The 24,236-nt window shown below is 36.9% G+C and overlaps 1 protein-coding gene across 1 annotated transcript in view; it reads right to left on the bottom strand.

Annotated features, from left to right (window-relative positions):
- Window positions 1–24,236, bottom strand: part of Xpr1 (xenotropic and polytropic retrovirus receptor 1) — a 155,273-nt gene that overhangs the window by 44,760 nt on the left and 86,277 nt on the right. Inside the window, exons 4-7 of the mRNA XM_059281110.1 lie at window positions 16,834–17,057; window positions 13,588–13,737; window positions 13,248–13,331; window positions 8,252–8,333 (exon numbers count right to left, since the gene is read on the bottom strand). Coding sequence (XP_059137093.1) covers window positions 8,252–8,333; window positions 13,248–13,331; window positions 13,588–13,737; window positions 16,834–17,057 — 540 coding nt within the window. The remainder of the gene's footprint in view (window positions 1–8,251; window positions 8,334–13,247; window positions 13,332–13,587; window positions 13,738–16,833; window positions 17,058–24,236) is intronic.

The following is a 24,236-nucleotide window of genomic DNA, read 5'->3' as shown; positions in this document are numbered from 1 at the left end:
AGACAGAGCTAAAATGTAGTCTTTGGCTGTTCTGGCCTTGAAGCTACCTGTCTCTGTGGGGATTAATGGTATCACCACCATACCTGGTTGCAACCTATATAATTTTGTGCAAAGCCGGTGTTCTCAAGTACTATATTGCTCATCTGCCCATACCAACATTCAGCACCATCATTATTCTACAGCTTTCCTAGAATTATACTGTTTAAATGCCTTAGCTCTGCAAACTTGAGCTCTTAAAAAAAAATCTAGTTTCCAACTTACTTTTCCCAAACTCATCCTATAATACTCCCCAATGACCAGCCCCAATGAATTTCACCTTTTAAAAAAGTTAGTTTTTTCCCCAGTACCTACAGTGTTCTTTTATTTCATCTCTACAAATTATACTTACTTAATTTAAATAACCATGTATTATTTATTTTGCATTCTCTACAGTATAAAAATACTAACTTAAAAATAACAGGGGAGAGAAAGTGTCTGCTTTGGAATCAAATACTGTATAAACCAGATATCAAATCCTAATAGAATCAATTATTTAATTTAGAGTTTCTAGTCCTCAGTTTCCTCCTGGTCAATGAAAATATGTCTGCTCTCACACTGGATTTGATCTTCAGTACTGCATAAAAAAAGGATTACACATGTCTGTTATCCCAGCACTTTCGAGGAGGAGGAAGGAAGATCAGAAGTACACAACAGTTTGAGTTCAGCCTGGACTACATGAGACCTATTTAAAAAACAAACCACAAAACAAAAACAAACAACAGATTTTCACAAGCTTGTTAAGGTTAAATGTGAAGAACACATCAAATGCCTAATGTTTGACCCATTATCAGTGTTCAATATATGTTAGTTTCTATTAGTTGCAAAATAAAATATTTATACAATAAGTACTTATTAGATGTCTTTTACACCCAACATCATCCTAAGAACTGGGGATTCAACAATAATGACAAGATCTCAATTTCCACTTAACTTCTATCTAACAGTATAGCAGCAGAATAGCAGATTAAGATTCCAGGAGATTACACTTGCCTTAAGGCCAAGGTCACTATCATTGGAATAAACTAGAGATGAAGTTCCCAGTGGCATATCAGACAGGGCTTTGTAGTACTTCATTCAGATTTCAGCTTTAATTCTGATGTATGAACTAATAGAAGGTAATCACTTTAAAGGACTGTTCTAGTTGTTATGTGACAAATGGACCACAAGAGAACCAGCATAGAGTCAAGATTAGCTGGAAAATTAGATGAGTAGAGAAGCACATTTGTAGCTTTATATCCTGAATCCTAAGCAAAGACCCCAGACATTACAATGTCAAAAACCACAATACAGATTCCAAAGAATCCACAATAAAACTGTAAGAGTTAGTAGTTTCAGCAAATTATTTTCAGAAAAATAGAAAAGTCAAGCAATGTTGGGTGATGCTTGATATGCATAATTTCATTAACTTTTTTTTTTTTTTTTTTGGTTTTTCGAGACAGGGTTTCTCTGTGTAGCTTTGCGCCTTTTCCTGGAACTCACTTGGTAGCCCAGGCTGGCCTCGAACTCAGAGATCCGCCTGGCTCTGCCTCCCGAGTGCTGGGATTAAAGGCATGTGCCACCACCGCCCGGCAATTTCATTAATTTTTACAGCAAAAACATACATCGGTTTTATAGAGTAGATATATGAAGAAACAGTTAAATTAAGTCCCCTGTCTGAAGACACGGGGATTTAATCTCAGTAATCTGGCTCCAGAGCCTGACACTTAATAATGGTGCTAAGTTATATACAAACTACCCTTGTCTGTTAAAACAAAACAATGACCCAATAACCCAAACAGAAGCCTGTTCTAAAACTTAGAAAATAACAGTCCTCACAGTTGCCAAATTTGTTTTCTTTCTGTTGTTAATTCTTTTGATTAAGAATTTCATACATGCATATTATGTGTTTTGATCACACCCACCCTCAAATCCTCCCCTATTTCCATGCTACATTTCTTTGTTAATTTTATGTGCTTAGCTTTTAAACTCACTACAACTGCTTAACGCTGCCTTTATGGATGTGGGTGTAGGACTATCTGCTGGAGCATGGGTAGCCTCTGCAGGAATACATCCCTCAAGAAAACGCACTCAGTCCATCAGGAGCCATCAATTGCCAACAGATGCTCAGCCACAGGCAGGGCTTCATGGGCCTTTCCCCATTCCATGTGGGATTCTGGATGACTAAATCAGTTTTTGTTTTGCCAAAAACATTCAGGAATAAGGAATATATGTATAAGAGAAAGAAGCTTCCTACATTCAAGTCCCTGCCTCCTTCCCTAGAGGCTACCATGTTAACAGTTTTGTCTATTACCTTCCAAGAAATTCTTCACATACTGAAAAATACCAAATTCAACTTTCAAAACAAAGCAACTAACCAACTACAATTAGCAGCATGCCGCATATGGCTATCCTAAAGCTTATTTTCTCATTTACATCCTAGAGTGGTTAGTTTTCTCATAAATACACACAAAAATCTCACTTATTTTCTAATGCAGGTGTTATATACTATAGGAAGATGGAACAAATCATAAGTACACAGTATGATAAATTTCAACAACAGTGAATCAGGACCCAGAATACAAAACTGTGCCTGAATGACACCCCGGAGGCCTGGCTTTACATCTTTCCAGCCATGGTAAGCACTCTTTTCTAAACTAATTTTTTATCTTCCTGTAAATTAAATCATACAACATGTACTTTTGGTATCTGGCTCCCTTTGTTTACTTTTATGGTTAATTTTATGTTATATAAACCTCACTTTCATTTGCTTGGGAGATTTGTCTATGTTCTTGCGTTTAGCTACATTTTATTCTTCTCACTGCTACATACTATTCCACTGGGTAAAAACATCTGTTATACTGTTTATGAACATCTGGTAACATTTGGGTTGTTCCAGTTTGGGGACATTAACACAGTACAGTTACTAATGTTCTTAAATGTTTTCTGGTAGATGTAGGCACTCATTTCTATTACTAGAGATGGATCATAGGTTAATATACAGTCATTTTTGGTAAATAGTGCCAAACCATTCTCCAAAGTGCTATACCTCTCTTTCATTTCCAGCACTGCTCCCCATGATACACCATTGTACATGGCAACACACTCATTTGCACAGTTCACAGTCAGTGGCTATGTGAGCAGTTTCTAAGATGTCGCTGTTATAAGCAACATGACAATAAATAAATTCTTTACCTTGTAGGAGCCTAGGTTGTAAGCTAAATTTATAAAAAACTAAAGTTAGTCAAAATTATTATAAAATATTTACATATACTACCACATTATTTTCAAAAGAGATTTCAACAATCAACAGTCTTATTAATTTACAAATGCTTAGTTTATACCATTATATTACTGTAAATGGTAAACTAGTAAGTGAAATATGGCATACTGTGATTATTTCAAATTGACCAAAGGTTTCTAGAAGAAAATTTGAAAAAAAAAATCTATACAGCAAAAATTTCATTTTTATGAAACTAAAACTCTGGGATATGTGTTCTTTGTTTTTTGGGTTTTTTTTTTTTTTTTCTGGCAAATTATTGACCACTGGACCAAGTTCCCTTGAGAAACCACAGCAATTATGCACATAATTTTTTATGTGAATGCTCTAAGCAAAGAATCGTGCTTGTACATGCATTACTACTGCTGCGGTTCCCTCTGACTCTCAACACTGTTATCTTCTGAGTACCCGAGGGGAGATAAATAAGGACAGACAGCTGGCTTTATCTCTGGTTACCCTCCCCCTCACCAGTACACAGGAAGATCAAACAAAGAAGGGTTCTGAGGTTAGAACATAATGCACAATGCTAAATTATAAATTGCATGCATTTCAAAAATCAAATGATCACAATAATACAGTCTATATTTATTAAAACCCCAGCTTGACGTAAATTAAGAAATAAAAAACACAAACAAAAACCCTTTCCATTTAATTCACATGAAAAGAAAGACATTAGCTTCTTCCCTTGAGTTAAGCCAGTGAGGATAACACCACCACATACATCTTGGAAATTAGACAAGCAAATCCACTCATAAATGAGTAACAATATTTTCCTAAAGAGAGAGCCACATGTGCAGTATATATATATATATATATATATGGTACCGATTGCTTCACCAGGTGTGAGCTGCTCTCAAAGTTGGACCATCACCCTGTTCTACTAACCAGCCTCTCATTAGCCCAGGTGGATGTATTACCTCTCTAGTAACTCCCTCCCTCCTCCTATACCTGACCCTCATCCTAGACCAACTAAATTACTCTCTCTTTCCTTCTCTGGGAATGCTCTTAATTCCATCAACTTAAATGTCACTTCTTCCGCAGCATCTTCCCCAATGGTCTAATTAAAAAATACTCAGTTGTCTCATTGTACTGCTTACAACATTTAACACCTTCTATATTTTTGAGACAGAGTTATAGACAGCCCAGGATGGCTTAAGATAACACTGACCTCCTGATTTTCCCAGTTCCATTGCTAAATGCTGATTACAAGTATGCTACACACCTGTCTGAAAGATTGATTTCATCTAGTTTTACAGTACTGGGGATCTAACCCAGGAGTCCATTTATGATAGACAAACATGTTGCTACTGAGCTACATAACTCAACGCCCCCACCCTCCACAACTTTTTATGTCTTAAGACTCCTGGGGATCAGGGACAATGCGAGACACATCAAAGTGACTTGTGGATAGACTGGGGAGACGACTTAGAGAAGTACAGTGCCTGTGCTACAAGTGTGAGGCTCTGAGTTTGAATCCTAGGAAGCCACATAAAGGCGGCACGATTTTATAACATTAATCTGTAATCCCAACGCTCCTGCAACAAGATGGCAGGTGGAGACAGGAGAACATTGGAAGCCTGTAGGCCAGCCAGTCTAGCAGAGTAGAGGTGAATAATAAAGAATAAAATAAATAATAAATAATTATAAAATAATAATAAATATAAATAATAAATAAAATAAAATAAAGAGAGAATAATAAAGAAACTCTGCCTCAAAACAAAATGGAATGATACTGGATGTGTCCTCTGACTTCTCACACATGCCGTAGCATGTGACTGCATTTGAATCCAGATTTATGCAACACACACACACACACACACACACACACACACACACACACACACACACCCCAGATTTTAAAGTGGATGAACAAATAAATTCTCAAGTAATCCTGTAAACTTAAGGTACTGAGTTCATTTAATAGATGAGGAAATTGTTTTAGAAAAGCTAATGGTTGTCCACACAACTACAACAACTAACAACCAACGGTGGAAGTGGAACTGAAACTCAGGAAGGACTTTGTTCTTTTCATGGCAGCTAGCTTGATAATTAGGTCAGGGTTTGTACTGTAGAATTTCCATATATTTTATACAAGTAGACTATAATTACCCTATATAAACAGAAACAGTTACAAAATGATCATAAATCTCATCAATGCTACGTTGTAAGCTATGGCTGCATAATACTTAGCAACTGGTGGGAAGGAGAACTCTCTCGATGTTTATGTTTTGAGCCTAGCCTTTACTGGCTGAGCCATCTCTCTAGGCAGAGAACTCTAATACTACAATGAAAACATACTGTCAATAGGTAAAGTTCATGTAAAAGCCCTTACAATTTGGGTTATAACTTTATAATACAGAAGAGGCAGTGCTGAGGAGAATGCGTGTGAGGAATAATAACTTCTGTACATCATTTAATTTCAACTCTTTATCTCGTCCATCCATTTAAACCTCCTCAATATTTTTTGAATTCTTATTATGTTCCATGTAATGTTCCAGTACTAGAGACAAAAGCCCAAGCATTGAGAAGTTTGGTATCAAGTCCAAACACTGTTTACAGGATAAGTGATATCCTGTCAGACAAGCATTCTGGAGAAAATTAATGTAGGCTAAAGGAACAGAGAGATACAGAATAGACTATTTGAGTGTAGGGTGACCATGGAAGGTCTCACTGAACAGACAGCATTTGTGTAGAGATTTAAATGAAGGGAAAGAATCACTTAGACAACAGATGTGTTCAAAGAATAGTAAATCAAAGTGAGTGAGTGTAGGGGAGAAAGCTAGGATAGGAAGTAAGAAATGACTAAGTGTGCAATGTCCTTGAAGGTTTGTATACCATGGTAAGGAATCTGAATTGTAAGAGAAACCATAAATAGATTTTACATATGGACATGGGCTGACGAAAGAGGGGCTGAGGAAAGGAGAAAGGGAGGAAGAAATCACTGCCCCCCCCACACATACACACATACACACATACACACACACAAACTTGTGGTCAGAAGAAAGCGATACTGGATGTAAACAAAGAGACAGGTTAGAAGGCTACTGTATATTAAACAAGAAGTGACCCTTGAGACAAAGACAGTACTGATGGATACAGTGGAAAGTGACCAAATTCAAACAGTATGAAGACAGAGCAATAGGATTTCTTGTATGTATTAGTGATAAAATATGAGGGATGCTGTTTGGATCCTAAGTGTTGGCCAAAGCTCACATATCTTGGTCATGTATCATGTGTGTTGTTGGTTCCCAGCTAGTGGTGTTACTGGGAGGGAGAAACTTTAAGAGGTCAGGCCCAGTTGGAGGAAGAAAGTGACTGGGAAGGACCCATGAAGACTGTACTAGAACATCCTCCCTCCTCACCCTACACTTTCTGGCTTCCACTCAGGAAGAAATTTTGCTCTCCAACTGTCTCCACCATGATGTTCTGCCTTTGCCACAGGCCTGAACTGACAGAACCAAGTGATCAAGGACTGAAATCTTTAAAACCATGAGCCAAAAAAAAAAAATCTTTCTTCTTTTCTAGATGCTAATTTCAGCTAAGAAAGGAGTAAACAGGGATGTAAAGGTTTGGGGCCTACTTGGGGCACTTAAAAAAAAATAAAACAAGGGTCCTTTTGTCTATTTAAATGGGAAAAATGCCTATTAAATATCCAAACAGCCAATTAGACCTTTTTTTTTCAGAAGAGATGATACATACTTGTGAGTCATTAGCATATAAATAGTATTTGTAGCCATAGGCTTGAATAATTTGCTCAGCTAGGAAATGAACATAGATAGTAGAGATGTGAGGATTGACTATATTGGGACTACCCAACATTTCAATGCCACAAAGAATAGCATGACTTGGGAAAGAAATACTAAAGAAATAACAGGAAAAATAACAGGTGTGGCATTTGAAGATTTTCAAGCAGTGATTATGTGAAATGCTATTGAAGGGCTCCTCAAATTCTTGGGCAGGGTTAGTAAGGTTAGCTGTCCCTTGGTACTGTATTATTTCCTAATGTTGGGACTACAGTTGCTCCTATAGAAACCTAATTTTTAATTTCTTTGTGTGTGGGTTTGTTTTTTGAGATAGGATCTCATTTATTTCAGGCTGGCTTCAAATACACACATCATGTAGCTGAGGAAATTCTTCAACTCTTGACCTTTGTGCTTCTCCTTCCCAAATGCTGGTTTTATCAGTATGTGTTACTGATGCTTGGTTTTATATAGTGCTCGGAACTGAACATGGGACTTCATGCATTCTAAACAAGCACTCTATCCCCTACTTTTAACTTCCACTGAATTGAAAACTACATAGTCAAGCATGCAGAGCAGTTACAAGCAGGTTGGGAAAAACACAAGGGGGGTCTCTATAACAAGTAGAGTAAATATGGCTTAGTGGATGAAGTGTGTAACTTATCTATCTTCATTTATGATCAAGGAAACAAGTTCTTAAATTAATTAGACTTTTTACTTAGTGTGTGTTTGTGTGTATGTGCCATGTCATACATGAGGAGGTTAGGGACAGTTTGTGGCAGTCAGTTTTCTTCTTCCACCATGTGAGACCTGGGGTCAAAATCATGTAGTCAGACTTGGCAGCAAGCATCTTTACCCACTGAACCATCTCACTGGCTCAAGCTTAAGTTCTTGATAACTGAACTCTAAAGATCCTGAAGTTAAAGACTAGAAAATGATAGTAAATAAGAGGTCAATGTTTTAAAGAGTTATATCCCAAAGGAAAAATAAACAGCTGTCTAAAACCACCCACAAAACTTCTTTCAGTAGTTTTGGTAGATAAATGTTTGATTCTTTAAAAAAGGCAGAATACAGGTTGGGGATTTAGCTCAGTGGTAGAGCGCTTGCAAGCACAAGGCCCTGGGTTTGGTTCTCAGCTCAAAAAAAAAAAAAAAAAAAAAAAAGGCAGAATACGACATAAACATAGGAACAAATGAGTTAAAAGGTTAAGAATTACCTGCAAGCACAAGGGTGATATTCAACACAATGAATATCCCACAAAATAGGCCAACTCGAAAAGTAGTCCATGCTGGCGCAGGCTGTGGAGAAAACAGAAGTTTGAGTAAAAGACAAGATATCAAACACATGTAATGCATGCTATAGTATAGTAACTTAGTAGTATGAACCTCAAAGTTCCATAGTGAAAGTATATGTTAGTATCTCAACTTTTATAACTCGGAAGCAGAGGATCATTAAACTCCATCAACCTATACCTACAACAGGAACACCATTGAGTTATTTTACAGAAATCTGAATTGTGGGGCTGGGGAGACACTCATCCAATAAAGTGCTTGCTTGTCGGCATGAGGATGGATCCCCAGCAAGCACATAAAAAGCCAGGCAGATTGCACATTAAAAAGCTGGGTACAGTGCATGCTTGTAATCCAGTGCCAGGTAGGCAAAGGCAGAGTCCTGGAGCCTGCTGGACAGTGAGCCAAGATAAACTGGTGAGCTCCTGGTTCAGTAAGAGACTCCGTCTCCAAAACAAGTTGGGAAGTGACTAATGAACACATACACACACACACACACACACACACACACACACACACACACACACACACAGACCGACAGAGAAAGAGAGAAAGAAACAGGAGTCATAAAACAAGATGGTAATTTTAAATACACTGAAGTATGTTTCTTTGAGTGATTTAGAATGCAATTTAATTTTTATAAAATGTATTTATCTCTACATTTTTAAGTCAGAATTACTCAATTAGAGTTGACTTTTTGGTACTATGAATAATGAGAGTCAATGGCAAAGACAAGAAACACTTACTTTCCTGATAATACCTTTTGCCCTTATATTGAGAAAACTTAAATGAAAAATTTTAAATATTTTACTCTTTTATTTACGTGTGTGTGTGTGTGTGTGTGTGTGTGAGTTTTTGTGCAGCATATGTGTATAGGCATCCACAGAGGCCATATGACATCAGATCCAGCTGAAACTGGAGTTGAGGTTTTGAGTTTCCTGTGTTAGGTCCTAGGAGCCAAACTTGGGTCCCCTGCAAGAGCAATAAGCACTCCTAACCTCTGGGCCATCTCCCTAGCCCCTTAAAATGAAACATTTTAAGCTATGCTAGAGTTATTAAGAGATAGGTATATCAAAATCTCCAGTGCAATGGACTTAATTATATTCTTCTTTATTATAATTTGATTTTATATCTATAACTGACCTTAAATTACTTTTTTTCTAAAGCAAATAGAAAGTTCCTTAGATTTTAAATAGAAAAGGATGAAGGACAGATAAACTTATGGCTTTTTTTTAGTTTTTTGAGATAGGGTTTCTCTGTGTAGCCCTGGCTGTCCTGGAACTCACTCTGTAGACCAGGCTGGCCTCAAACTCACAGAGATCTGCCTGCCTCTGCCTCCCAATTGCTGGGATTAAAGGCGTGTGCCACCACCACCCAGCAAACTTATGGCTTTTTAATGTTGTGAAGGATAAGAGACTAGACTTAATTATACCTTTAATCCCCCGTAAGCATCAAAACTCCCATTACTTGTCACAAGAGGTATCTGTAATTGTCAGTTTCCGAATGAAAGTATCTAGAAGGAAGAAAGTATCTAGAAGGTATTTATCTTTTCTTAAAAGCTATTTTAGTTTCAAAAATTGCACAATACATTCTACTCATAAAAGAATGTATGTAATATATTTAGACCATTAGAAATAGCTGGTCAAGTGAGCATATCTGATAACTCCCCTAGTTCAGACAGCATCCTACCTACAGTCCCTCCTTCTCTCATCATACACCTTCCCTCCTCCCAGGATAACCATTTCCATGTTTTCTGCAGGACTGTCTGATATAAATGGTGTAATAAACTATATACACTTAAAACACACAATGTCTGTTTGTTCTGATGCTTTTACAGTTTCTTTTCTTTATCTTTCAATTAGTTTGACTGTGATGTGTCTACGGTTTTTTTTAAATATGGGTTTATTGAATACATTGGCATACATTAAATTGCACACACACTAGATTTGAAGTATTTAACTTGGCAAGATTTTTATAAGATTTAGTATATATAGATCTTTATGAAATCATAACCATAATAAAGACAATCAAGATAGTATGTTGAGCAAGGCATAGTGGTACATGTCTGTATTCCTAGCACTCCAGAGGTAAAGGCAGGGGCACCAGGTATTCAAGGCCAGCCTTGGCTACATGGTAAGTTTGAGGTCAGTCTGGCTACAGGAAACCTTGTCTCAAAACACAAAGTAAAGGAAAGTGAACAAAAACACCCTAACATATTCCCTACTCCTAAGAGTTTCCTTATGCCCCTTTGCTGTCTTCCTGCCCAAGCTTCCCCAACCCCCTTCCTGCTTGACTGGCAACTAACACTTTGCTTTTTGTCATTGTTTACTGGTTTACATTTTCCAAAGCATTAAGTACATGGAGTCAGATCGTGTATACTTTAAAAAAAAAAAAAAAGGAAAGAAAAGAAAGGTGCCTTCTTTCTCTCTCTTTTTACCTATATGTGTCATGTATCAACAAATTATTTTTCAGGCTGAGAAGATATAGCACAATTGTTTATCCATTTACCTACTGATGGACATAGACTGTTTCCAGTTTTAGGCTACTACAAATAAAGTTGCTATGAACATTTATGTAGAAGTCTTCTTTGTGGACATATGCTTGCCTCTTTGTCTTAGATAGATACCTAGGAATGTAATAGCCAGTCACATGGTAGATGTACATTTAACTGTTTAGGAAACTCTCCAACCACACGCTAATGGATTAGATCATTAATTCTACCAGCAGCATATGAGATGGGACTCGGGTCCTCCAATCATGGGGCAATCAATTTCTGAATCTTAGTCATGGCTACTGGTAGTATCTCTCAATGGTTTTAGTTTGCATGTCTTGAAGGGCCACTAAAGTGGAGCACCTTGCCATGCTCCCATTTTCCACTTAGACAGCTCTGATGAAGTTCAGGTTGTTTTCTCACTGCTAACTACTGAAGTTCTCTATATGTTCTTAGTGAAATACGCCTTTACCAGACATGTTTTTATAAATATTTTCTACTAGTTTAAAACTCTTCATTCTCCTTAACAGAGTCTTTTAAAGATTTGTTTTTAACTTTGAGGAAATGCTTTTGATGTCATTTCTAAAAAGTCTTTGAGTCACCTAAAGTTGCTATGACTGTCTCCTATATTTTCTTCTAAAACTTCATAGTTTTAGGTTTAACTTAGGTCTGTGTTATATCTTGAAACACATGGTATAAAATACAAATGAAGGCTTGTGTTTTCTTTTTGTATAGAGAATCCAATTGTCTAAGCTATTTGTTGAAAACATTATTCTTCCTCTACTGGCATGCTTTATGTCTATATTGAAAATTAGTTGTGTGTGTGTGTGTGTGTGTGTGTATAATTTGTGTATTTTTAGATTTTATTTGTTTCATTGAAGTGTCTGCCTATCTTGACTCTACCTTGATTACTGCAGCTTTTTTTATACCATGTAGTGCTAATATTTTAACCTTCAATTTGTTTCAGAGATGTACTGGCTATTGTAGGTTTTTTGCATTTCCATGCATTTTACAACTGGCTTACCAATTCTCTCTCTCTCTCTCTCTCACACATACACACACACACACACACACCACATCCTTACAGAGATTTTTTTTTTAAAGATGGATTATGCTATATATCTAAAATTAAGGAATGGCTTCCTAAAAACACTGAGCTTACTTACATAATATGCTCATAATTCAATATGCCTCTCACTTAAGTGATCCTGTAGTTTATTTCAGCAATGCTCTGCAATTTCCAATGTAAAAATCTTTCAGATCTTTTGCCAGAACTATTATTACACATTTCTTATTTCTGTGGCATTATAACCAGCATTATTGGTAAAGTTTTGACTTTTAGCTGTATTTGATGTGTAGACATACACTTGATTCTTTGTAAACTGGTGCTGTATTCTGCAAGTGTGGTAACTCCTTTATTAGCTTAGTAGCTATACAGATCACTGGATTTTCTACAGAAACCATCAATTTACTAATAACAAACAAGCAAACAAACAACAAAATCTCCAGCATTTTTATCTTCCTTTCTAATCTGAATACCTTCTATGTCTTTTTCTGATTTTATCACACTGGCTATAATCACCAGGAAAAGATTCAATTACAGCCTAAGACTGAATATACAATTTGTTTTTGGTCTGGTAAACAAAGTGTCAGAGCCGAGTGGTGGTGGCATATGCCTTTAATCCCAGTAGGGGGATCTCTTTGAGTTCGAGGCCCACCTGGGCTACAGGAAAGGCACAAAGCTACACAGAGAAATCCTGTCTCGAAAAACCAAAAAAAAAAAAAAAAAAAAAAAAAAGTGTTAAGTATGTATGACAAATTTTTTCAAACATGCCAGCTATTAAATTATAGAAGTTCTTTATTATATATATTATTATATATATTATAAATAGCATTTAATAAGCCCTTCCCCTCTTTTGCAGGGGGTATAACTGCTATTTTGGAAAAAGCTATATGGTAACTCAGTACATCTGAACTTCTCATATCATGAAACACAACACAAAACCTCATCTTAGTTGATAAGGCAACTCCCAAGAAGCAAGTGTGTGTAAGAACAACCAGGAGAGGGAGTCGAGGGGGAGCATTACGAGAGAGGTCAAGACACTGCAATTCATTATGACAGGAAGGCTCACATCCTATTTGTGCCTCTTTCTTTCCTTTCCCTGACATGGGTCTTATTATGTAAGCCAGGCTGGCCTGGAACTAATGGTTACTCTGCCTTAGCCTCCTAAGTACTGGATTAAAACATGTGCTGCCATGCCTGGATCCTAATATCTATTTTTTGCGGGGGGGTGGGGGGTGGGGGGGTGGTGTAATGAGAGTAACAATAATCTGCCTTAAAAAATTTTATGGTAAAGACAACAGCCAACAACATTATTATGTTAATTATTAAATATGAAAAAGGAAACAAACCACTAGAAGCATATACTAACCTGAGCAGCTCCCAAAGGGGGGACACGTAATCGCTTCATAGCCTTTTGTCTGTCACCATCTTCAAGTTCATTGGTTACTACAGCCTAGAAAGAAAAATTGTCAAGTTTTGGTGTAAGTTATTCTAAATAAAAGTGATAAACATACATACACATGTGTATAATGTTCTGATAGCCTCTTGATAAATACACTGATAAAACAAAAAAGAAAAAGACCTTAAATAAGAGCATAGGTATTCTAAGACAGCAATTTACAAAAGAAGGACAAAAATAGTGAATTATTTCTTTAAAATACATACAAACGATACTGAACACAGATGGGAAGCAAGCAGAGGTATTGTACCTCAGTCTCAGAAATGAGCTGGTTGATTTTCTTGCATGTATAAAATGGGGCCACCTCTACATGAGCCACTCGCCAATCTGCTCCACGACATGTTTCCAGGATCTTGTCATGCTTTTTAAGGATTTTTCGAAACCCTGTAAAATTCAGATTCTATAGGAAGATAGAGAAACACAATTATCCTTTCTACCATCATTAAAGAAGATAAAAACAATGAAGCACTAGACACCGACAGAGTTGATCAAGGCAATCCTGAGAGCCCTGGGGAGCAGCAGTGCCTTCCTGGAAGTATTTGCTGCTAACAGGCTAAGGTCTCCTGTCACTCTCTGGTTCTCAGGTAGAATCCTACTAGGAGCACAACTCTGTTATTTTTCTTCCAAGTAAATTCATGAAAATTCTAAGCTCAAAACATTTTTATTTCCAACTTTCCACATATAACCATTTTAAAATAGGCTGTTTGGCTGCTTTGGCCAAAAGGATATTTTCAGAAAATGTTTTGCATTTATCATACACTGAATCCATTTAATTCTTTGCTCTTTGAGGATGGTAGAGAGTGCATTTTCACTCCTACAGGCAGCACACCTGGAAGAACAGTGGACACTAATCTAGTTCTCTTAACTTTGCTTTTCCTCCACTCATCTCAGTTTAGGGATGGAAGTAAGGAGGAGGGGTCGGCAGAAAGGAAGACAGAACCACTGCACAGGGCAGGTGACAATGGGTAGGAGCTCTACATTCCTTCAATTTCTACAAAATCAAAACACTACATTTTCCTATACTCTCACATTCATTTGTTGTTTGCCCATCATCTGAAATGGCAGGAAAACACAGATCTGTAACTCTAGATTAGCTCTACCAACCTGAGGTTGCCTGTATTTGCTGGTAAGGCTTCTTGCTCATTTGTTAGAATCTATCTCATATCATAATGCATGATCTTAAACACTTCTTGGGTACAGCATACAGCTCAACTTAGAAACAGATGTGTGTGTGTGTGTGTGTGTGTGTGTGTGTGTGTGTGTGCGCGCGCGCGCGCGCGCATTATAGTATACATTCATGCATGTGTATGGATGCAGAGGTGGTCAGAAGCTGACTTTGGGTATCACATTCTATAGGTGTCCACTCTTTCTCTTTTTTTCACACAGGGTCTTTCACTGAACCTGGAGCTCACCAATTTAGCCAGACTGGCCCTAGAGCAACAAGTGCTCTTAACAACTGAGTTCTCTCTCCTACTCACAAGGTTAATACTTTAAAACCTGTGGAAAACCATTTTGTTTCTTTTAAATATTCAGTTATTAATATGAATTTTTAAAAAATTAAAATATGCTGGGCGATGGTGGCGCATACCTTTAATCCCAGCACTTGGGAGGCAGAGGCAGGTGGATCTCTGTGAGTTCGAGGCCAGCCTGGTCTACAAAGTGAGTTCCAGGAAAGGCGCAAAGCTACACAGAGAAACCCTGTTTCAAAAACCAAAAAAAAAAAAAAAAAAAAAAAAATCTATCTATCTATCTGTCGATCTATCTATCTATCTATCTATTTAGATAGATAGATATAAAGCTATGGAAAACAATGTCAAAAAAAGGGGCCCAGGTGTCTGGTTAATTAACCTGGCACTCAGGAGGCTTAGGCAGGAGGACTTTAAGTTTAAATCATCCTGGGGTATGTAATAGAAACAAAGGAATTTATCAATTATTTCTCTTACATTATTACTTTTCTGCTGAATTATTTCTCAACTGGGTTCTTCTTTGAATGATAAAACATTAAATAAAAAAAATTATGAAGCGATGGAAAAAGTACACATATAAACAACTTAGATCATTGTAGATAGGGGATTTCTAGTACTTTGTATTTTAAAATTCCAACACTTCAGGGAAAACATTTTTATTTATTATTTTGAGACAGTCTTAAAGCCTACACAACCTGCTTTCAACTCCGTGTAGTTGAGGATGATCTTGAACTCTTGATTCTCTGGCCTTCACCTGCCTAGTGCAAGAATGACAGGCATGTGCTATACCACACTTGGTTTTATGCAGCTCTAAGCCAAGGCTTCATGCATGCTAGGCGAGCACTCTACAGACTGTGCTGTATCACCAGCCACTATAGGTAAAACTTTTCCTGCATAACTTTTACTTTTTAGATGTTCTATCATCCTACAATGTGTTAACCATTCCTTGTAAATTATAATCAGAGGATAAAATGCAAAGTATTACATCAGACTCAAAGATGTAAATGTTTATTATGGAACATAACCTGTTTATCAACTGTCTTTTATAGCATTAATTCTATAGCATTAATTCTATAAACAAACTTATAACAAACTACAAATGAACGAATACTCTAATATAGGGCTAATGGACGTTCACATTTTTCATACTAGGTTTAAAAAATATCGAGTGATATAACAGCCTAGAGTTTTAGTCTTTACACATATCTAGCATGATATAATTTCTTTATTTTTGATATGATTACTTTGTATACTATAAACAATAAAATTGGAATTCTTTTAATGGCAAGCTAAAAAGTTAAGCTCTTTTGTTTTATTGTGGCAAGCTTGTAAAATGTTAGCTGTCCAGTTGCTTTTCTTTTGTTTTATTAATGTCTGTTACAGAAAGATTCAATGCTTTTCTGAAATTTAGCTATTTATTAGGAATATAAAAACTTACATAACCAACATTTTGAGACATTTATTTTTATTAACCACTATAAGAGCTGCCTTCAAATAGGAAGCAAACTGCTAGTCTCTGAGTCAAAGGATACCCATAAATAGTGTAGAAATTCTTGTTTAACTAAGTATATGCATGTGGAGGCTTGAAGTTGATGTTGGGTGTCTTCCTTACTTGCTATCCACTGTTACTGAGGCTGTCTTGCTGAGCCAGGAGCTCTCCGCTTCTGCTAGTCTGGCTAGCCATATTCTCTGGGAATTCCCGTCTCCCTTCTGCATGTGGGAATTACAGGAGGCTGCCATGCCTGCCTGGCTTTTCTCTGGGCTCTGGAAACCTGAACTCTGATGATCACACTGCCATCTCCCAGCCCTATAAAAGTCTGTCTCTGTGTGTAGCTTAAAAAACAAAAGCCTTGTTAATAGTTTTAATCCTTCTAATACATGGTTTTTGGCCAACAAAGACATCTAAATTCCAACAAAAAAAAAACCCAAATAAAGACGATGTCCCCTTTTGAGGACTCAGTGTAGATCAGGGTAATTCCACTTGCTGGAGTTTACTTTCACATGTCATTCCCTAGGGTGAGACTAAGCACCTGGTAGTTCTGCAGCAGGATGAGGCTGAGGTAGAACTCGCTGAAGGCCAGCTTAAGGTCTTTAATATTCCTATGTTGGACGCGCTCCTCGTGGGACAGATGGAAGACTGGCTTTCTGCGTTGTCGCAATGTAGTGACACCAATGCTTTCTTTCTGCGCATCCAGTGATGACTGAAGCTCATTCTGAAGTGTAGCAAACCTGCGCTGAGCCTCTGCCAGCTTCTCTGTAAGTAAAGAGCATTGTCCAATCAGGTTAAAGATACACATGCAAACAAAACACTCATACATATGAAAAATTTTAAAAACCTAAAAGTAAAATAAAGTGTACTCCTCTACTAATCTTGTATAAAAAAGAAGTGACAAGTATCTCTCTCTCTCTTTTTTTTTTTTTTTTTTTTTTTTGTTTTGTTTTTTTTGTTTTTTGAGACAGGGTTTCTCTGTGTAGCTTTGCGCCTTTTCCTGGATCTTGCTCTGTAGACCAGGCTGGCCTCGAACTCACAAAGATCCACCTGCCTCTGCCTCCCGAGTGCTGGGATTAAAGGCGTGCGCCACCACCGCCCGGCTTGACAAGTATCTCTTTTGATTCATTTTTGAATCATTTTTTGTTTTACTGAATTCTAAATTTTTCTTGATTATACTAATTTGCTAGAATTTCTGGGGAAAATACTACACATGATATGTAGAACTAGATAGGAGAAAACATTTTGGCACACCTATACATTCTACCTCATACTTTCCTCCCTGCAAAACTGTTACCGCACCTATTTTCATAGATTAAAAATGTACAGTTGGGGCTGGAGATCTGGCTCAGAGGTTAAGACCACTGATTGCTCTTCCAGAGGTCCCGAGTTCAATTCCCAGCAACCACATGGTGACTCACAACCATCTGTAATGAGATCTGGCACCCTCTTCTGGCCTACAGACATACATGCAGATAGAACACTATACATAATAAAATAAATCTTAAAAAAATGTACAGTCACTAAGAGTGAAAATATAAAACAGTACAAGAATTATGAATTTGGAAAAGAGTTAAACACAGAATTTACGATATGATCATCAACACCCATCCTATTTATACATCTAAGAGAACTGAACATAAGGCACCCACAATGAAACCTTGTACACATATATAAACATGTCCTCATACCAGCCAAATGTCTATCAAGTAATGAATGGATAAACAAAAGATAGTGTGCTGAATATACAAATATATATATACAAAATGGAGTATCAGCCATACAGAAGAATAAGTATCAGTTTATGCTACAATGTGGATGAACCGTAAAAGTATGTTAAGTGAAAGAAGCCAGACAACCCCACCCCAAATATGATATGACTCTACTTATATGAACTGTCCAGAATAGGGAAAACAACAGAGTCAGAAAGTAGATTAGCAGCTGGCAGTAGCTGAGGACAGAAAATGTAGAGTGACTGCTAGCAGGAATAAGGAGTAGTATGTCTTTGAGGAATGACAAGAATGTTCTGGAATTAGATAAGGATGATTGTACAATAGTGTGGCTATACTTAAAATTACATATTCTAAAAGAGTAAACACTGGGGCTAGGGATATAGCCCAGTTAGTAAAGTGTTTGCCTGCGTGCATGAGGCCCTAGGATTTATCTCAGTACATAAATAAATAAATAATAAAATAAATTTTTGTTCTATGTATTTTATATTCAAAGAGCTATATAAGATATATTTCTGGAGGCCCAGCAAATGGGCTAGAGGCACTCTGCTGCAAAAGCCTGAGAGCCTGAGTCCAATCCCTAAGACCCACATCGTGGGAAGAAAGAACCAACACCCCCAAGTTGTCCTCTGGCCTCCAAAAACACACTGAGGCACACGTGCACACACTAAACAATGTAATTTTTAAAAATGTTTAAAGAAATGATCCTGGTTTTATAACTTCATACAAAATAGGACTAGAATTAGAGTTTTTGGCTCTGATTGCTGTGTTTCCCACTGTACCTCATCATTTCTCTAAAATAAGTGTTCCAAAACGGACTAAAACTAATATATTATGTGTTTAAAAAAAACTAGACTATTCTAGATACATGTGTTTGTTATACATATACAGTTTTAGTTCAGTATAATAAGGACTTTTTCCACAACCCAAATCTTCAAATATTTCTTTAAAATAGAGTAATACTTGCATGTGACCTACTCAGACCCCCATATTCTTTAAGTCACCTTTAGCCTACTTATATTTATACAGACTTTTAAACTGTGAGTCACAATCAAAACATCTGGAAACAGTAAAAGCTTTCAGAAGATATAATGACCACAATTTAATTCAAAATCAAACAAGACATGGACCAGTAGTTAGTTTCTAATAGTGATCACTCAGGGTGCACTGTACAACTGCATTTGAGCCTTGATTGTGAACACACAAACCCACTTTGCACTGCACATGCCATCAAGACATGCAATGCCAATGAATGCTGACTGTATCACCTCAGCTCAGACTATTGTATATTATGAAATTTTTCTCTGTATATACAAGGTTTCCCACTCTTGCAGAATCGCAATTGTTTAATTACAGAAAAGACTCTCCGCATTTTCCTACCGCCATTCTTGTAAGTATCATGTAAGTATCAAATCAGTGTAGTTTTAGGTTGTACTGTTAGAATGTTTGATCTTAAAAGTTGCTGTTATCTCCTTCTTTCACAGAAACACAAATGTGTAGCTGCAGCAAGTAAAGACAAAAGTCCTCTACTACTTCTTTATCACTGCTGATACATAAGTATGGCAGTTTTTAAAATGTTATTTTTTGCAATTAAAATATTACACCGCTTTCCCCTTTCCTTTCTCCTTCCACCTCTCCCCATGCACTCCTTACTCTATCTCAAATTCATGACCTCTTATTTCTTTAACTGATGATACATCTATCTACCTACCTAAATATATAAATACAACCTGCTTATCACAAACACTATTTCCTAATGCTAGTGCTGTATGTGTATGGTAACATTATTTTGAAGTTGTATTTACTATTTTGTGAGTGCGCATGATTTACACGTGTGTGGAGATGGGTGTGTGCTATGGCATGTGTGTGGAGGTCAGAGGAAAACTCTGTGGGGTTGCTTCTCTCCTCCACTTCTATGTGGGTTCTAAGACTCGAACTCAGGTCATTAGGGCTTGCGTCACTGAGTGACAAGTGCTGAGGCATCTTGGTGGACTCATAAACACCAATATTAAAAATTAAACATAAAAAACTATGTTATACATTAAAGCTGGTATTTATTTGAGACATTACTAGTAACCTTCTTATCTTCGGATGAGAATATTCCCTTGTATGGATAAGTGACTAAATGTGAACAGAAAAGGTAAAATAACAACCCCAGTGTAGCACTCTGCCTCACAAACAGAATATGTAGTAAAATCACTTTTGCAGGATTTACTTTTAATAATCATGATGGTGTGGAAAAACCTCTCAGTTTAACTGAAAACAAAGTTTTGCCTGTGGAGAGCATGAGGTCAGTCAAATTAAAACAATTTAATATTGAACATGCAGTATGCTAAAATAAGCCACTATAATATTTTGAATACTTAAATAATGTTTTAAGAAAATTGTTACTGTCAATTAAAAGTGCTTCCTTGTATTGTTTGAAATTTCTTATTTAATTCTAAAACCTAAAAAGTCCTACATGAAAGGAGATCGTGTGTTACCTGCTGCTATTAAAAAATGAATAGTTCAGCCAGGCAGTGGTGGTGGTACATACCTTTAATCCTAGTACTCAGAAGACAGAGGCAGGCAGATCTCTGTGAGTTTGAGGTCAGCCTGGTCTACAGAAGGAGTTCCAGGACAGCTAGGGCTACACAGAGAAACCCTGTCTTGGTGGTGGGGGAGAGTAGATAATGGGGGGAGAAAAGTATGGGTATGAAATAAATAAAATTCCTAGAATTTGTAATGACTAATAAAAGCAGTTTATTACAGGCTCATAGACAACCATAAGTTTGCAATTCAGTTAGATGAAACATCTATTTCTGACAGAATATAATTGTTTATGTAAGGATGTTTATAAAGGAAGTATGTGTGAGAAATTATTCTTTCACTACCATTAGGAGGGGAGGATGTCATCAGAGAGCTGAACTTTTCACAAATGGAGCTTCTTATGGTGAAAATAAGCTACTGGTATCTGTATAGATGGTGCTGGAGCAACACTGAGTGAGAAGTTGAATTTGTAGCAAAAAAGAAAAAAAACTGGTTGCAAACACATCACTTTTACCCAATGCTTCATAGGGAGGCACTCAGCCCCTATCAGAGCACCAGTGAGATGTTATGCTTTGTGACATCAGAAAAAACATTAGTTTTATTAAAAGCTGTGCCCCAAATAGTAGCTCATTTTTAAATCCTTCCCTGAAACTTTTACTAAACAGTTAACAAATGGAAGATCGGGTTAAAAAAGATTCAACTGAAGCATTTACAGTAAATATAACTTTCTCAACGATTTAAATATAAGAGTTATAAGTGATCATCTGAGCCGGGCGGTGGTGGCACACGCCTTTAATCCCAGCACTCGGGAGGCAGAGGCAGGCGGATCTCTGTGAGTTCGAGGCCAGCCTGGGCTACAAAGTGAGTTCCCAGGAAAGGCGCAAAGCTACACAGAGAAACCCTGTCTCGAAAAACCAAAAAAAAAAAAAAAAAAGAGTTGTAAGTGATCATCTGAAATGTCTGGAGACAGAGTTTCAGAAATTCTTATCTTTAAATTTTGATTATAAAAAATCTATGTCGCTCTACACACTAAGAAGGGGAAGTAGACACAAAGTCCCACCCCCAACCCAGAAGCTATTTGCAATTGATACCTGCTGAGAAAGGGAAAACCAGTTTTCTCCAATGGAGTGTCACTGGGTGTATCAACCCCAGTCCAGGGCAGGCCCCATGCCCAGGACTAGTTAGCTAACACAAAACTGACTCCATGTTTTCTCCTGTGCTTTTTGTTTTGCTTTGTTTGGGTATTTTTGTTTTACTGTTGTTTTTTTTGTTGTTGTTGTTCTTTTTTATTTTTGTTTTTTTCTTTCTTTTTTTTGAGAGAGAGAGAAAATGTTTATTTTTTGGTTTTTTGAAATAGGGTCTCTGCATGTAGTTCTGGTTGTCCTTGAGCTTGTTCTGTAGACCAGGTTGGCAGATTTCATAATTTTAAAATATCATCAAATAATTTTGGTTTGAGATTAAGAAAAAATTTCTAACAACTTCTTAAATAGCCCTTATAAAACTGTTGCCATTTTTATTACACATTTAATGAGAAACAAATATTCTCATTATTGGCAATTATGAAGCCATTATAAATTGTCACTAGACAATCACAAACCATTGATCAGCTCTGGAAAAATTTAAAGTTGCTGTTTCCTACAACATCAAAGAATTGGCAAAGACTCAATTATTTATATAAAAGTAAATTAGTACATCCATCTTGCTATTATGCATATTTGTATTTATCCTTGATAAATGGTGAAATAAAACAAAGTATAATTATTATTTTTATCAGTAAGTGTGTGATTTATAATCCTATTTTACATACCCTAAATCAAGTAAAAAATTTGGGGGTAAAAAGGTATCATAAACGGAAAAAATTTAAACTCTGACTTGCCGGGCGGTGGTGGCGCACGCCTTTAATCCCAGCACTCGGGAGGCAGAGCCAGGTGAATCTCTGTGAGTTCGAGGCCAGCCTGGGCTACCAAGTGAGTTCCAGGAAAGGCGCAAAGCTACACAGAGAAACCCTGTCTCGAAAAACCAAAAAAAATAAAAAAATAAAAAAATAAACCCTGACTTATAGTATTAATACAATGTAAATAGTTGTTGAATTGCATTGTTTAGAGAATGAGATGAAAAAGCATATGTACATGTTCAGTACAGATGCAATTTTTCCTTGGAACAAAATCAGAGTGGGGGCTATGCTAAAAGTAGGTCTCTACACACACACACACACACACACCCTATTTGCCATGGCAGGGATGGAACCTAGGGTCTCCTACATGCTAGTCAAGTACTCTACCACTGAGCTACACACTTTGCTCTTCTGATTTTTTTCCCTAAATATACTGGTTGAATTCACAGATGCAGATTCCATTGGTATAAAGGGTCAATTACATTTTAAAATAACTGTAACTTACATTCCGAGATTACAATTTAGTATATGGAATTAGGCAGATTTGTATTCAAATCTTTGCTATTAACTTGTACAATTTTAATTGAGTTTATTTTTTCAACTCTTGTAGGCCTTTCATAGGTGAAAAAAAAATAATAACAACTCTCCTAAAAAGTACTTGTAATAAATGGGAGGGGGCAAAAAGTACTTATAAAGATTAAGTGAAGAGTAAAAATGCCATGGGGCACAGCTAGCAACAGTAAATAACGATGGTAATTAGACAGTAACAATAAAAGGGATTAACTGTGACTCATCCTCTTGGAGTTCTCTCCTTCTCAACTGTGGAGACTATCAAACACACTGAAGTGTAGTATTAGTACTTTTATATTTGTTGGTACTGCCGCTTCCTTCATGATTTATACAATTCTCTTTCTCAGAAGTTAGTTCTACTGGATGCTTCGAAGATTATCTCTATCCTTAACTACCAATCATTTTATGTTTAATCATTTTTCATGTCTATCTTATAATTTTAAACTATACTGAAAACTAAAATCAGGTTTCACTACTTTTTCCAAATTAATTTAATCCATCCTTATAGTTTCACTTATCTAGGACGTGCTTTTAGATTCAAGAGCTCACTCTCTCCATCTCTAAAACCAACTACATTCTCTCCCAGGAGGCCCAGAAAAACCCCTTCACTAGGGCATATGGTAAGTCCCTGAAGAAAGCACCTGCATCTTTGAAGAGCTCTAGTCTGCTCTCCACCACAGAATAGGCACAGTCATGAGAGATATATCCATCATGGTTCACTGATTTCAGTGGCAACAAAAAGACCCTGGAACAGAAGGGCCAGATGGAGCATTTCACCACCAAAACAAAGTGGGCGTGCTTATCATAAAAGGCAACTGGGTGAATCACTAACCAGAATGGTTTAGCCCACAAGATTTTTAGCTGTGGTTAATTGATCAAGGTTTTTCTTAGGAGTGAAACAAATGGGCAAACTATTAGAATATTGCATGATCATTGTAAAGACTGTACAGTCTTGTGGCAGACAACTGATTTTAGTCAACTGACCTCTTATTTCCAGACCTAGAGCTAATTCACAGACAATCAGACCTCTTACTGAAACACAGCAGGTTGCCCTCTCCTGCTGCTTCCAAAGGAATATATTGTAAATCTTTTCTCAACTCTTTCTCAAAGGACCTAGTGGCCATCTTCTAGCGTGACTGTGGCTTTTGGAAAAGGAGACTCCCAGACATTTCTAGAATTGCCAGGTGCTGGCTTTTGTATTGGTTTTCCATTACTATATAA

The sequence above is a fragment of the Peromyscus eremicus genome, chromosome 15, assembly GCF_949786415.1.
Source record: "Peromyscus eremicus chromosome 15, PerEre_H2_v1, whole genome shotgun sequence".
Taxonomy (NCBI): domain Eukaryota; kingdom Metazoa; phylum Chordata; class Mammalia; order Rodentia; family Cricetidae; genus Peromyscus; species Peromyscus eremicus.
This window is presented reverse-complemented; position numbering and strand designations above follow the sequence as displayed.